The sequence below is a fragment of the Coregonus clupeaformis genome, chromosome 20, assembly GCF_020615455.1.
Source record: "Coregonus clupeaformis isolate EN_2021a chromosome 20, ASM2061545v1, whole genome shotgun sequence".
Classification (NCBI taxonomy): Eukaryota; Metazoa; Chordata; class Actinopteri; order Salmoniformes; family Salmonidae; genus Coregonus; species Coregonus clupeaformis.
The window spans coordinates 38,770,180-38,786,388 of NC_059211.1; the positions used below are offsets into that span (position 1 = coordinate 38,770,180).

The following is a 16,209-nucleotide window of genomic DNA, read 5'->3' on the forward strand; positions in this document are numbered from 1 at the left end:
ACTGCCTACTTCATTTGTTCATTTAGCAAACAAGACAGCACATAGTCCTGTGTATCTCAGTTGGTAGAGCATGGCGCTTGCAACGCCAGGGGTGTGGGTTCGATTCCCACGGGGGGCCAGTATGAAAAATGTATGCACTCACTAACTGTAAGTCGCTCTGGATAAGTGTGTCTGCTAAATGACTAAAATGTAATAATCCAGTGCCTTTATCACAGTATATTTTAGATTTAAAAATGCTAAATGTTTATCTCGACCTCATTGCAAAATGTGTAGAATAGCATGAGATTAGCTATGAAACTGCACATTTTCCTCTCTACTCCATGGTAAAATGTGTAGAATTGCAGTAAATCAGCTTTAAAATGGCAACATTTTCTTTCAGCCTCATGGCAAAATGTGTAGAATACCATGAGATTAGCTATAAAACTGCACATTTTTCTCTTTGCCCCATGGGAAAATGTGTAGAATTGCAGGAAGTTAGCTCATTTTAAAAATTATTATTATATATATATTTTTTTTTGCAGGCCCACCCTCCAACGGATTTCTGGCAATGCTACTGTTACAGAATTATATGTTTTTGGACAGTGTGTTTTTATAATAAGGCATGCAAGAAATCTATACTTAAATGTGAACTTGAAGATAATGAATTTCAATCCTGCTCGATAAAGCCACACTTTTAATAAGGTAATATTGGCACTCTTTAAACAAAATATAATTTCCCCCAAAAAACATAACAAGATTCAAATTGCTGACCATATTGGCTGATTATGATTGTAAACTTACACAGTGCTTTCCTAGAAGTATTAACCACATTCACATATTTTTTACTGTAATAATATTATTTCAATTTTCTTTGCAAACAGAATTAAATATTAAAAAACACAACTATAAAAAGGTAATATTGAGTAATGGATAAAAATACTAAAAAGCATCTAGGAAATACAAAACGTGGCTATAAAAAGCATTCATTTTATGTTTACATGAAGTCTTCTCAGATCCTGTCATAGCCAGCTCTACGGCGGTTCCAGATGATCAGGAAGGTCAGGACAGCAATCAGGAGGAGTGCCACAGCCGTGGCACCAATAATGATGGGGATGATCCTCTTGTTGAAGTCAGCCCAGCACTCAACCTCTGAAATGCCATAGGGGGGACAATAAAAAACAAAATTTTGTTTATGGAACTTGAAAGGAATTTCTATAATAAATTCATGCAATTTCAACAACTCAAAGACCAGCATGAGCTTCCTGAAACTAGCTTCTTAAATACTGGTTAAAAGAAAAGACAAAATACAATTTCCCTAATACTCCAAAGGAATCACTACTCGAAAATCGTATTCATAGTACTAGGTCAACTTGATGTATAATACACTGAATAATAATGTACCTCATTATAATAACCTAACATACAAATGGGACAGAGAGAGACCTAGGCTGTAACTATGACCCAGTAGACTGGGATGACTTGCTTGAAACCTTTCAGAGCTTCTTGATGGCAACCAAACATAGACAGATGCAATTCAATTTATTGCACAGGACATAATTTACTCCACATAGACTGCATTTACTTGATAATAAGATAACTGACAAATGTCCTAGTTGTAAGATAAATACTGGAGATTTACTGCATATGTTATGGAGTTTTCCCTACCTACATAATAAAAAATATATATATCAGCAAAATTGCATCAGCGGTATTAGAGCCAGAACTTCAAAATGACCCCAGGATGTGTTTGTAAAGTAAATGTAATGTAAAAATTGAAGAGCAATATCGATTTTGTTTTGACTGATTCTGTTACCTTGTACAAGAAGAAAAATTATAAATAATAATATTTCATCTGGATCTTAACACTTTGGATAATTGATTTTGAGGGGCCGAAAGGGCAAAACCTTACCTTTACAATGTTACATTTAAAAGAGCATTAAACCATATACAGTGAGGGAAAAAAGTATTTGATCCCCTGCTGATTTTGTACGTTTGCCCACTGACAAAGAAATGATCAGTCTATAATTTTAATGGTAGGTTTATTTGAACAGTGAGAGACAGAATAACAACACAAAAATCCAGAAAAACGCATGTCAAAAATGTTATAAATTGATTTGCATTTTAATGAGGGAAATAAGTATTTGACCCCCTCTCAATCAGAAAGATTTCTGGCTCCCAGTCGAGGTATACCAAACCTTTTTTGATATACTAAGAGGACCGTTATTAGCATGTTTTAACCACTCCTATGTAAATGGTAGATTATCTGACACTCAAGAAGAAGGTCTGATCTCATTATTACTGAAACAGGATACATGTGGAAAATATAAAGATCCAGTCCATTTACAAAATTGGAGGCCCCTTACACTTCAGTGTTGTGATGCAAAAATTCTAGCAAAATGTATAGCGCATAGAATTAAAAAGGTATTGTTGGATATTATTCATTCTAATCAGACAGGTTTTTTACATGGAAGATACATTGGAGATAATATAAGGCAAGTATTGGAAACAATAGAACACTATGGAAAATATGGGAAACCAGGCCTGCTATTCATAGCAGACTTCGAAAAGGCATTTGATAAAGTTCGACTGGGGTTTATATATAAATGCCTGGAGCATTTCAATTTTGGAGAATCTCTTATAAAATGGGTCAAAATCATGTATAGTAACCCTAGGTGTAAAATAGTAAATAATGGCTATTTCTCAGAAAGTTTTAAACTGTCAAGAGGAGTAAAACCAGGTTGTCCACTATCGGCATATCTATTTATTGTGGCCATCGAGATGTTAGCTATTAAAATCAGATCCAATAATAATATCAGAGGATTAGAAATCCAGGGCTTCAAAACAAAGGTGTCATTGTACGCTGATGATTCATGTTTTCTTTTAAATCCACAACTAGAATCCCTCCACAGCCTCATAGAGGATCTAGATACATTTTCTAACCTCTCTGGATTACAACCAAATTATGACAAATGTACTATATTACGTATTGGATCACTAAAAAATACAATTTTTACATTACCATGTAGTTTACCAATAAAATGGTCTGATGGTGATGTGGATATACTCAGAATACATATCCCAAAGGAAATAAATGATCTCACTTCAATACATTTGTATAGAAAGTTAGCAAAAATAGATAAGATCTTACTACCATGGAAAGGAAAATACCTGTCAATTTGTGGAAAAATCACCCTGATTAACTCTTTAGTATTATCCCAGTTTACCTATTTGCTTATGGTCTTGCCTACGCCTAGCGAACAGTTTTTTAAATTATATGAGAAAAAAATATTCAATTTTATTTGGAACGGCAAGCCAGACAAAATTAAAAGGGCATATTTATATAATGAATATGAATTCGGAGGACAGAAATTATTAAAAATTAAAGCATTAGACCTATCACTAAAAGCTTCAGTCATACAAAAGTTATACTTAAATCCGAACTGGTTCTCAAGCAAATTAGTAAGATTGTCTCACCCAATGTTCAAGAAAGGCCTTTTTCCCTTTATTCAGATTACAACAACTCATTTGCAGTTATTTGAAAAGGAAATCATCTCCCAAATATCACTATTTCTAAAACAAGCCATAGAAAGTTGGTTGCAATTTCAATTTAATCCTCCAGAAACGACAGAACAAATAATGCAACAAATATTGTGGTTAAATTCAAATATACTAATTGACAAAAAACCTTTATTTTTTGACAGAATGTTTAAAAAAGGTATAATCTTCGTAAATGATATCATCGGTAGGACTGGTGGAGTTATGTCGCACATGTAGCTAACAAAAACATATGGAAATGTCTGCTCTACCCAAAATTACAACCAAATAATTGCAGCCTTACCGCAAAAGTGGAAGAGGAAAATGGAAGGGGGAGAAAGTAAGGAACTTGTCTGTCGGCCTTGCATTAAAGAACATAATTGGTTAAGGAAAACTGTGATAAATAAAAAAGTATATCAGTTTCACTTAAGGACCAAAGGATTGACAGCCGTCCCATATAGATTGCAAAATAGTTGGGAAGAGATTTTTGACGTACCGATCCCATGGCATAGTGTTTATGAACTGACACGCAAAACGACACCGAATTCAAAAATTAGAATCTTTCAATTTAAATTATTATATAAAATTCTTGCTACCAATAAAATGTTATTTATATGGGGGATACAATATTCCCAGCTCTGCAGATTTTGCTGTGAAGAGACAGAATCATTAGATCATTTGTTTTGGTTCTGTCCATTTGTAGCTTGTTTTTGGACACAGGTCCAGGAATGGCTAAAGGATTGCAATATTTACCTAGAGCTAACCTTGCAGATAGCATTACTGGGTGATCTGAAAAGTCATAGTCAATCGATCAATAATATAATAATACTTTTAGCAAAAATGTTTATTTTTAATTCACAATCTGTAGAAGCAATGAGAATAGAAAGGTTCAGAACTTTTGTAAAACATCACAGTACGGTTGAAATATATATGGCAAATAGAAATCCTATATGGATGGTGTTAAGAGATAGATGGGAGGTATTGAATAGAGTTGAAGGATGGGACTAATAACAAATAACAACAAATAATAACAAAGATAGCTAATAATGTAAGCATACTGTGTCCATAACAAGTATATAGGTTGTATGTTGGGAGCTTTTGGGAAAGAGCACAGTTAGAAAGATATGGCATATAGAAGCAAACCGGATGGACATCATGAAAATGATCGGAGAGGTTGAGAGTAGAAGAAGTTCAGGAGCAAAAAATAAATAATATATATATATATATATAATAGAATTATTGTAAAATTAACTGTGTCCATAAGGTGTAGATAGTAAGTAAAGACCGGAAGTAGAGGCCTGGGCATTGTTGTTCACTAATTAACTCCAAGTAGGGAAAGGATGGCGGGGTTGAAAAGTAATAAAGGGGAGTATACAGTGGGGGGAAAAAGTATTTAGTCAGCCACCAATTGTGCAAGTTCTCCCACTTAAAAAGATGAGAGAGGCCTGTAATTTTCATCATAGGTACACGTCAACTATGACAGACGAATTGAGGAAAAAAAATCCAGAAAATCACATTGTAGGATTTGTAATGAATTTATTTGCAAATTATGGTGGAAAATAAGTATTTGGTCACCTACAAACAAGCAGGATTTCTGGCTCTCACAGACCTGTAACTTCTTCTTTAAGAGGCTCCTCTGTCCTCCACTCGTTACCTGTATTAATGGCACCTGTTTGAACTTGTTATCAGTATAAAAGACACCTGTCCACAACCTCAAACAGTCACACTCCAAACTCCACTATGGCCAAGACCAAAGAGCTGTCAAAGGACACCAGAAACAAAATTGTAGACCTGCACCAGGCTGGGAAGATTGAATCTGCAATAGGTAAGCAGCTTGGTTTGAAGAAATCAACTGTGGGAGCAATTATTAGGAAATGGAAGACATACAAGACCACTGATAATCTCCCTCGATCTGGGGCTCCACGCAAGATCTCACCCCGTGGGGTCAAAATGATCACAAGAACGGTGAGCAAAAATCCCAGAACCACACGGGGGGACCTAGTGAATGACCTGCAGAGAGCTGGGACCAAAGTAACAAAGCCTACCATCAGTAACACACTACGCCGCCAGGGACTCAAATCCTGCAGTGCAAGACGTGTCCCCCCTGCTTAAGCCAGTACATGTCCAGGCCCGTCTGAAGTTTGCTAGAGTGCATTTGGATGATCCAGAAGAGGATTGGGAGAATGTCATATGGTCAGATGAAACCAAAATAGAACTTTTTGGTAAAAACTCAACTCGTCGTGTTTGGAGGACAAAGAATGCTGAGTTGCATCCAAAGAACACCATACCTACTGTGAAGCATGGGGGTGGAAACATCATGCTTTGGGGCTGTTTTTCTGCAAAGGGACCAGGACGACTGATCCGTGTAAAGGAAAGAATGAATGGGGTCATGTATCGTGAGATTTTGAGTGAAAACCTCCTTCCATCAGCAAGGGCATTGAAGATGAAACGTGGCTGGGTCTTTCAGCATGACAATGATCCCAAACAACAAAGAAGTGGCTTCGTAAGAAGCATTTCAAGGTCCTGGAGTGGCCTAGCCAGTCTCCAGATCTCAACCCCATAGAAAATCTTTGGAGGGAGTTGAAAGTCCGTGTTGCCCAGTGACAGCCCCAAAACATCACTGCTCTAGAGGAGATCTGCATGGAGGAATGGGCCAAAATACCAGCAACAGTGTGTGAAAACCTTGTGAAGACTTACAGAAAACGTTTGACCTGTGTCATTGCCAACAAAGGGTATATAACAAAGTATTGAGAAACTTTTGTCATTGACCAAATACTTATTTTCCACCATAATTTGCAAATAAATTCATAAAAAATCCTACAATGTGATTTTCTGGATTTTTTTTCCTCATTTTGTCTGTCATAGTTGACGTGTACCTATGATGAAAATTACAGGCCTCTCTCATCTTTTTAAGTGGGAGAACTTGCACAACTGTATATATCACAAACATGGGGATGGAAGTGATGCAGACAATTACATTGATAGAAGATACAATCTATCTGCAATATTAAGCTGATCCACCCCCCCCCCAAAAAAAAGATTTCTGGCTCCCAGGTGTCTTTTATACAGGTAACGAGCGGATATTAGGAGCACACTCTTAAAGGGAGTGTTCCTAATCTCAGCTTGTTACCTGTATAAAAGACACCTGTCCACAGAAGCAATTAATCAATCAGATTCCAAACTCTCCACCATGGCCAAGACCAAAGAGCTCTCCAAGGATGTCAGGGACAAGATTGTAGACCTACACAAGGCTGGAATGGGCTACAAGACCATCGCCAAGCAGCTTGGTGAGAAGGTGACAACAGTTGGCGCGATTATTCGCAAATGGAAGAAAAACAAAATAACTGTCAATCTCCCTCGGCCTGGGGCTCCATGCAAGATCTCACCTCGTGGAGTTGCAAGGATCATAAGAACGGTGAGGAATCAGCCCAGAACTACACGGGAGGATCTTGTCAATGATCTCAAGGCAGCTGGGACCATAGTCACCAAGAAAACAATTGGTAACACACTACGCCGTGAAGGACTGAAATCCTGCAGCGCCCGCAAGGTCCCCCTGTTCAAGAAAGCACATATACAGGCTCGTCTGAAGTTTGCCAATGAACATCTGAATGATTCAGAGGAGAACTGGGTGAAAGTGTTGTGGTCAGATGAGACCAAAATTGAGCTCTTTGGCATCAACTCAACTCGCCGTGTTTGGAAGAGGAGGAATGCTGCCTATGACCCCAAGAACACCATCCCCACCGTCAAAAACATGGAGGTGGAAACATTATGCTTTGGCAGTGTTTTTCTGCTAAGGGGACAGGACAACTTCACCGCATCAAAGGGACGATGGACGGGGCCATGTACCGTCAAATGTTGGGTGAGAACCTCCTTCCCTCAGCCAGGGCATTGAAAATGGGTCATGGATGGGTATTCCAGCATGACAATGACCCAAAACACACGGCCAAGGCAACAAAGGAGTGGCTCAAGAAGAAGCACATTAAGGTCCTGGAGTGGCCTAGCCAGTCTCCAGACCTTAATCCCATAGAAAATCTGTGGAGGGAGCTGAAGGTTTGAGCTGCCAAGCATCAGCCCTCGAAACATTAATGACTTGTAGTAGATCTGCAAAGAGGAGTGGAACAAAATCCCTCCTGAGAGGTGTGCAAACCTGGTGGCCAACTACAAGAAACGTCTGACATCTGTGATTGCCAATAAGGGTTTTGCCACCAAGTACTAAGTCATGTTTTGCAGAGGGGTCAAATACTTATTTTCCTCATTAAAATGCAAATAAATTTATAACATTTTTGACATATGTTTTTCTGGATTTTGTTGTTGTTATTCTGTCTCTCACTGTTCAAATAAACCTACCATTAAAATTATAGACTGATCAGGTCTTTGTCAGTGGGCAATACTTTGTAGAGCCACCCTTTGCAGCAATTACAGCTGCAAGTCTCTTGTGGGTATGTCTCTATAAGCTTGGCACATCTATCCACTGGGATTTTTGCCCATTCTTCAAGGCAAAACTGCTCCAGCTCCTTCAAGTTGGATGGGTTCCGCTGGTGTACAGCAATCTTTAAGTCATACAACAGATTCTCAATTGGATTAAGGTCTGGGCTTTGACTAGGCCATTCCAAGACATTTAAATGTTTCCTCTTAAACCACTCGAGTGTTGCTTTAGCAGTGTGCTTAGGGTCATTGTCCTGCTGGAAGGTGAACCTCCGTCCCAGTCTCAAATCTCTGGAAGACTGAAACAGGTTTCCCTCAAGAATGTCCTTGTATTTAGACCCATCCATCATTCCGTCAATTCTGACCAGTTTCCCAGTCCCTACCGATGAAATACATCCCTACAGCATGATGCTCCCACCACCATGCTTCACTTTGGGGATGGTGTTCTCGGGGTGATGAGAGGTGTTGGGTTTGCGCCAGACATAGCGTTTTCCTTGATGGCCAAAAAGCTCAATGTTAGTCTCATCTGACCAGAGTACCTTCTTCCATATGTTTGGGGAGTCTCCCACATGCCTTTTGGCGAACACTGAATGTGTTTGCTTATTTTTTTCTTTAAGCAATGACTTTTTTCTGGCCACTTCTGTAAAGCCCAGCTCTGTGGAGTGTACGGCTTAAAGTGGTCCTATGGACCGATACTCTTTGTCCCCATGTGCAGTTGCAAACCGTAGTCTGGCTTTTTTATGGCGGTTTTGGAGCAGTGGCTTCTTCCTTGCTGAGCGGCCTTTCAGGTTATGTCAATATAGGACTCGTTTTACTGTGGATATAGATACTTTTGTACCTGTTTCCTCTAGCATCTTCACAAGGCCCTTTGCTGTTGTTCTGGGATTGATTTGCACTTTTGGCACCAAAGTACGTTCATCTCTAGGAGACAGAACGTGTCTCCTTCCTGAGCGGTATGACGGCTGCGTGGTCCCATGGTGTTTATATTTGTGTACTTTTGTTTGTACAGATGAACGTGGTAGCTTCAGGCGTTTGGAAATTGCTCACAAGGATGAACCAGACTTGTGGAGGTCTGCAATTGTTTTTCTGAGGTCTTGGCTGATTTCTTTCTGATTTTCCCAGGATGTCAGGCAAAGAGGCACTGAGTTGAAGGTAGGCCTTGAAATACATCCACAGGCACACCTCCAATTGACTCAAATGATGTCAATTAGCCCATCAGAAGCTTCTAAAGCCATAACATAATTTTCTGGAATTTTCCAAGCTGTTTAAAGGCACAGTCAACTAAGTCTATGTAGACTTCTGACCCACTGGAATTGTGATACAGTGAATTATAAGTGAAATAATCTGTCTGTTAACAATTGTTGGAAAAATTACTTGTGTCATGCACAAAGTAGATGTCCTAACCGACTTGCCAAAACTATAGTTTGTTAACAAGAAATGTGTGGAGTGGTTGAAAAACAAGTTTTAATGACTCCAACCTAAGTGTATGTAAACTTCCGACTTCAACTGTATACTGAGATCATGTGACAGATCATGTGACACTTAGATTGCACACAGGTGGACTTTATTTAAATAATTATGTGACTTCTGAAGGTAATTGGTTGCACCAGATCTTATTTAGGGGCTTCATAGCAAAGGGGGTGAATACATATTCACGCACCACTTTTCCATTATTTACTTTTTTGAATTTTTTGAAACAAGTTATTTTTTTCATTTCAATTCACCAATTTGGACTATTTTGTGTATGTCCATTACATGAAATCCATATAAAAAAATCAATATAAATTACAGGTTGTAATGCAACAAAATAGGAAAAACGCCAAGGGGGATGAATACTTTTGCAAGGCGCTGTATAACCCTACAGTAAAATAATAAACAGAATGCTTTCGTAAATCATAAACGGAATGGTCCCTAAAATTGTAAAATTGACATACCCTCTCCAAACTTCCCATTGGTGAGTTTGAAAGCTTGGAACTGAAGAGGCACAAGCTTCACTCGAAGGTTTTCAGCCAGATGAAACTTGGTCTGAGAATTACACTTGAAGCTGCGGCCAGCGGCAGTTGGGAACAGCTTTTCATGTTCTATCACCCCAGGATAGTTCTTATTCCCTAATGGTGAAAGAATATGCTCAGCCTTGTTTTTCTAACAATGAAATCGGTTGAAGAATATCCATGCATTTGTTTCAAATAATGTGTCTACTTGTGAGATCATGTTGGTCTACTTACCTTTGCCTGGTGCCAAATTAGCGTTGACCTTTGACACATAGGATAGGTTCCCTTCCTGTGGGAGGAAAAATTATTAATAATGTGCATTAAATAAATAAATCATTGTCTTTATTCAAAGCCAAACATGCATTTGAATGAGTATGCTTCTGCTCAGAGCCATGTATAGATATAATGTATTGCTCCGCTTCTGATCATTATATGGAAGAGTTGTGGTCAACCTGTGATTATTCTCAGTTATCATCTCAGAGTCGGAGAGGAAAGGAAAAAACATTTCCAGTTATAAGGTGATGTGGTCATATGTGTTAACATCATGTGTGACATGAGAAGATGGAAGTTTCTGAATTTGTACCTTTTCAAAGGTGAGATTCAGATAGCCTCCCTCTCCTACAATAGCCAGGGAGAGAACTGCCTCTTTTTCACCACATCTACCCGTAGCGAGGGTGGTGGTAGGGTCTAAGTTGAAATAGGAAGCTTTCTGAAAAAATAAGGATCAACATACCATTGGATTGGAAAAGGACAAAAACAATAGCAAACAAGTGATGATGTAGGAACAAGTGATAACTTAATTATTGTTATAGATTTAGAGCTACTTAATAATATACAGTGGCTTGCGAAGTATTCACCCCCCTTGGCATTTGTCCTATTTGGTTGCCGTACAACCTGGAATTAAAATGGATTTTTTGGGGGTTTGTATCATTTGATATACACAACTGGGCTACCACTTTGAAGATGCAAAAAAATAATTATTGTGAAACAAACAAGAAATAAGACAAAAAAAACAGATCATTTGACACTTAGATTGCACACAGGTGGACTTTATTTAATTCATTATGTGACTTCTGAAGGTAATTGGTTGCACCAGGTCTTATTTAGGAGCTTCATAGCAAAGGGGTGAAAACATATGCACGCACCACTTTTCCGTTATTTATTTTGTAGAATTCTTTGAAACAAGTTATTTTTTTAATTTCACTTCACCAATTTGGACTATTCTGTGTATGTCCATTGCATGAAATCCAAATAAAAATCAATTTAAATTACAGGTTGTAATGCAACAAAGTAGGAAAAAAGCGAAGGGGGATGAATACTTTTGCAAGGCACTGTAGTATCATAATGATTGTATGGTCGATCTCATGACCAAACATAGTAATGTGTATGAGAATGGCCATTGTCTGTTTTTCACAGTTTAGGTGGCAAACCACATGAGATCTCACCCCTGATAGTGAAGTGCTAAAACACACAAACAGAAAGTGCTGAGAAAGTGACTGTCCCTACCTTCTTCTCAATAACTATGTACTCCACTCCCATGGAGACCTTGATGCATGGCTTGCCTGCAGTGTTATTCACCACATAGTTTCCAGTGACAGGAACAGTCTCTTTGGGCTGAAGGACAGGCTTCTGTGGTAGGAATGATTGCTCAGTGGGCTCAGGGTTGTTTAGGCCAGGCTCATCTGTGGTGATGATGGTGGGGTCCAATGCAGCAGTCATAAGGCTGTTTCCTTTAAAGCGGTATAGTGACGTGTGAAGTGAAACCGTTTACAGAAACCATCAACCCAGGGCAACATTCACATGCACAATTACAGATCCCCTTAGGTTAATCTTATTTTTACAATGAACTTAAATAAATCATTGTAAAAATGTGTTTGTAACAATTTGTTGAAGTAGCCATGATTATGTCTGTAACATGTTTTTACCTGCAATGATTTAGACTTTTTAAGAGTACACTTCCACTGTTTTCTAATATTATCTCAGAAACAAATTCAGATTAAAATGGCCTGCATTTATTCTGATTGCAGATTATATTACATGTTGCATGGTTAACTGCCTTGCTGCCTTGTACAGTATCAATTTATATCAGACTACCACTACCACTGAATAGATTAGACATTATTAGATAGAGGTGCATGCAACTCACCCATTATGATCGCAACCAGTAGAAAAAGTATTTTTTCACGATGCATGTTGTTTTTGAGTTTGGCAGTCATCTTGTGTGTTCAGTTGGGCGTTTGTGTTGTGACCAAATGTATGAGATGTGATGTGGTGAGTTCATCTCCAGAAGACCAAAACGCCTTGTTCAAGTGATGAGTGCCTTCAAGGGGAGGGGCAAAGAGGTAAAAAAAAAAAAAAAGATTCATGAGCTATCTTTAAATGGTTGATATACAGGATATGATGTAACTAACTTTACCTTGTGCTGTTGCAGGTTAGATATCTTGTTATTTGTGTCTACTCAACTCTTTATCTAAAAAGATAGCATTAAAGCAGGTTGGTTCAAAGGACATGTTGATTGAGCAGTTTCTATGACAATTACTTGTTTGAATTAACCAGGAGTTACAGGCTTTAGACTCTAAATTGAAAATATGAGGAAAATGTTTATCAAAGATTGTATTTGTATCATACCTGGACCATGATACCTATATACATTGATTATATGATTGGTTCATGTTTATTGCACCGGAGCTGTGGTTGGATTCTGGGAATGGCTGTGCTGCTGGGGAAATCAAACTGTGCATTAGCAGGCATTGGAGGAAATCGGGGTCAAAGGTAGAGAGGGACAAAGTATCTCCTAAAATACACAGTACTGCAGCAATGTGTCAATGCACGTCAGGATTAACTTTGGATTGACAAACTGACAAGCATTTTTGGAAAGGGTCATGTTTACCCATCCAAGTATTTTATAATGGGAGAGCGGTTGTCCCATGGCCTTCCATTTACATCTTAATAACATGGACCTCTGCTATTGTATTACCCTCTGACACACACTAATACTAAACTAATATTTATGTTTACTTTAGGGATAGAACATTTGTTTTCATTAGACCAAAGGTTTTGATAAAGTCATTGCATGGCATGAAGTGGCTATTACAGGTAATTCATTTGTGATAATGTGTCATTTGACCAGCACAGTTATAGCACATTCACAGAGGTTTTATTCCATAAATTATAGAGGAGACATGACAATAAACCCTCCTCAGGCACTTGACTCCTACATAGTTTTCTATCATGCCTGGATTTTTTTACATGGGTAAAAAACAACAACTGGTATCACAACAAGTGACTGTAGGAGGATAATATGTTCTTAAACATGTCCATCATTTTTCTTGCATGCCAAAAACTCTCCACAACTCAAAGACAGGTATTGATTTTCGAAGAATGCAGGCATGGTGGTGACAGCAGATAAGTAAACATTTACTCTGCTGTCACTGGGACTGCCTGGATGCCTTTCTGCTTGTGCACTGTCTCATTTTATTTGAACAGGTCTGTGTAGGCGAATAGACTACAGTCAATCATTTCAGAAGTAGGAGTCCAGTAAGGAACGAGATCTGGTCTCACATTTCCTTCTCTCCGGACCTGGGACATACATGTCTTTGTTATGAAACTGGGAGTGAGACTATGTGTGCTAGTAGTGCTCTCTCTCCAATTTTGGGCTCCAGGACAGGGGCAGGATCTGGAGCCAGAGCAGGTCCTTGTGTTCTGTGATGACAAAGATGTGGAGACAGCTGTGGACTTGGCCCTTGTCAAGTATAATGAGAAGCGTCCTTATGGAAATCAACTAGCACTCTACCAGATTCTGGAGGCCTCAACGGTAGGTGACATACTGAGAACATTGTTATTTATATTTATTTATTTATCCTGTCCTTTTTGCATACATCTTGATGAATGATGTGTTGATTGTGTTGATGAAGAGAGAATACGAACATTCCTACACCGAGTCACAGTATTGCGTTCCTCTCTTGTAGTCTCAGAAGGACTCAGGCACTCAGTACTTTGTGGAATTCAATGGCAGGGTCACTGACTGTCCAGCAGGGGGAAACAAAGTCTGGAAAGACTGTGACTACCTCCCCACTGGGAACAAGGTAATGCTTTGTTATTAGATTACATCTCTGGGTAATCTGTTTTTTAAATAATAATAATAATAAAACATTTGTTCTGTTTATTTATCAGGTGCCAAGCCCTTGTAATGCAACGGTCCACATGTCAGAGACCGATAAAGAGGTCCTGGCAGTTTTCTGTGACCCAGTTGGTTAGTTTTTCACTTCACACCAAGTAGACCAAGCCATAGATCACATACAAGTCTATTTATACTTATAGTTTTTCCAGACAACCAGATAAATGTTAACCAAAGATTGACTCATGTAGCAGAACATTTATTTTAGTTGATTTAGATTAGAATCACCAAAAATATGTGGTTAATTTTCTATACTGACAACCCTCTCGTTTTCAGTGGAGGCCCCTGTTGTTGCTGAACGCTCCACATGTCTGGGGTGTCCTAGGGAGATTGACGTGGACAGTGAGGACCTAAAGGCTCCCGTGACATACTCCATCACCAGGTTCAATGCTGATTCTGACTCCAGCCATCACTTTGTCCTGAACAGTGTTGGTTTCGCTACGAGACAGGTAAATCAGTTGCAAATCTCACTGGGAGTTATTGAATGTTACAAAGGCTAGTTGACTACGCCACCTGGTGGACTCTAAACACCTAGTTCAATTCAAAACTGATTCACACTGTAGGGCCAAACCGAGCCAAACTGAGCTGAACTAGGCCAGGGCTGGCCTGGTTACACATCTACCATAGCTGCTGGAACCATGCTGGAAATGACCATGTGAAAAGAAAAGATCAGAGCCAGTACGGTACGGTTCGAGCCCTATAGTGCGAATCAGGTAACAGAGTGACCAGTTGGGATCAGGGGTATTGGGTCCTACAACAATTACCAACAACACAAATATTTTTTAAAGATATCTACTTTTGTAAAAATATAATTTAAGTTAAGTATCTTTGCTCATCCCTTCCAATGGAAATATGCCAAACCTTCTCCTTGGCTCTGGCATTAGTAGGTGTGGTGTGGCTATATTTACCTCTATGGGTGTGACCCTTGGACTGTAATGTACTTGTTGGAGTTAGGAGTGTCATTCCAGAATCCGTTGGGGGGAAGGGCGGCTCAAACGAATGTCTTTGAATAACTTATTTATTTCACATGCTCCTCTTAGGTGGTTGCTGGATTCAGGTATAGACTGATGTTCGATATGAGGAAAAGCAATTGCTCCAAAGCGGACCACAAAGAGCTGAACGATGAATGTCATCCAGATCCTGAAGATGTGGTAAACCACAATGGAGCTCATAGTATTTTTTGAATAGGCTACAGTATATTTAATATATGATTCTGCTGTTGTAATACTTCTGTATGTAAATGAAATGTATCATGAATGCTTGTCCCTGCCATCTCTGACATCCTGTATCTCTAGGAACTTGCTCACTGCAATTCTACAGTAGATGTGGCACCTTGGAGGCATGAGACTGCAGAAGCAAATGTGGAATGTGCACCAGGTCCCCTTCAGAATTTTGTGAGACATTCTGCAAACTTTACTACTATAGCATATTAATGATGCTCTGAAAATCAGATAAAGTAATAGCGTCATGATGTGTAGGTATGTATGTATGTTTTGGGAATTTGTGCTAAATGGATGATTATGACAAGGAACATTTTTCCATTCACAGGAAGTCTTTAGAAGAAGGCCTCCTGGATGGTCTCCCTTGAGGAACTTCAACAATTTTGCTGAAGCAACCCCAGCCTCAACTGCTTCAGCTAAAGAGGAGTCTTTAGAGGAGTCTCAGGAGCTCAGCCCGACTGCTGTCACCACGGCTAGCAGAGACCCAGAGCCAGCCCTGCCCCCCACAACTACTGCAGAGAGCCCTTTCCACTGCCCCTCCAAGCCCTGGAAGCAGTTTGTCCCCCCAACAACCCCCAGCTCTGAACAGGAGAAACGCACAACACCTTTGCCAGTGATAGAGGAGGGCTTAAGTGATTTAGACTTGCTGGGAAAAAAATAAGTGAATGCTATATAATGCATTTGTATCATAAGCATACCTGCTGATTTGAAATAAAAAGAATAATCATTTTATTCTCTTTTTGACAATGCAATTCAATCTTACTTTTTCATTCCCTCAAAGTGCATCTTGACTGTTTGGCCATTTGATACTAAAAATAAATAACTAAATGTATTCAATTGTGCTGGGTGCTGTGTCATTGTGTAAAGCAACATACTATCCACA

At 39.0% G+C, this 16,209-nt stretch overlaps 2 protein-coding genes across 2 annotated transcripts; one reads left to right on the forward strand and one right to left on the reverse strand.

Moving 5' to 3' along the window:
• Positions 1-655: 655 nt before the first annotated feature.
• Positions 656-12,433, reverse strand: LOC121532684 (lysosome-associated membrane glycoprotein 3). The gene is made up of 7 exons (XM_041838466.2): positions 12,346-12,433; positions 12,076-12,249; positions 11,436-11,659; positions 10,513-10,638; positions 10,164-10,218; positions 9,873-10,046; positions 656-1,128 (listed from the first exon to the last, which is right to left on the reverse strand). Exons 2-7 carry the CDS (start codon positions 12,143-12,145, stop codon positions 989-991), a joined length of 789 nt encoding a protein of 262 aa, XP_041694400.1. The 5' UTR covers positions 12,146-12,249; positions 12,346-12,433; the 3' UTR covers positions 656-988.
• A 957-nt stretch (positions 12,434-13,390) lies between these two features.
• Positions 13,391-16,163, forward strand: LOC121533377 (kininogen-1). Its single transcript, XM_041839261.2, has 7 exons — positions 13,391-13,743; positions 13,898-14,014; positions 14,103-14,181; positions 14,383-14,555; positions 15,147-15,257; positions 15,402-15,500; positions 15,655-16,163. The coding sequence occupies exons 1-7, from the start codon at positions 13,531-13,533 to the stop codon at positions 15,985-15,987; spliced, it is 1,125 nt and encodes a 374-aa protein (XP_041695195.2). The 5' UTR covers positions 13,391-13,530; the 3' UTR covers positions 15,988-16,163.
• The last annotated feature ends 46 nt before the right edge of the window (positions 16,164-16,209 follow it).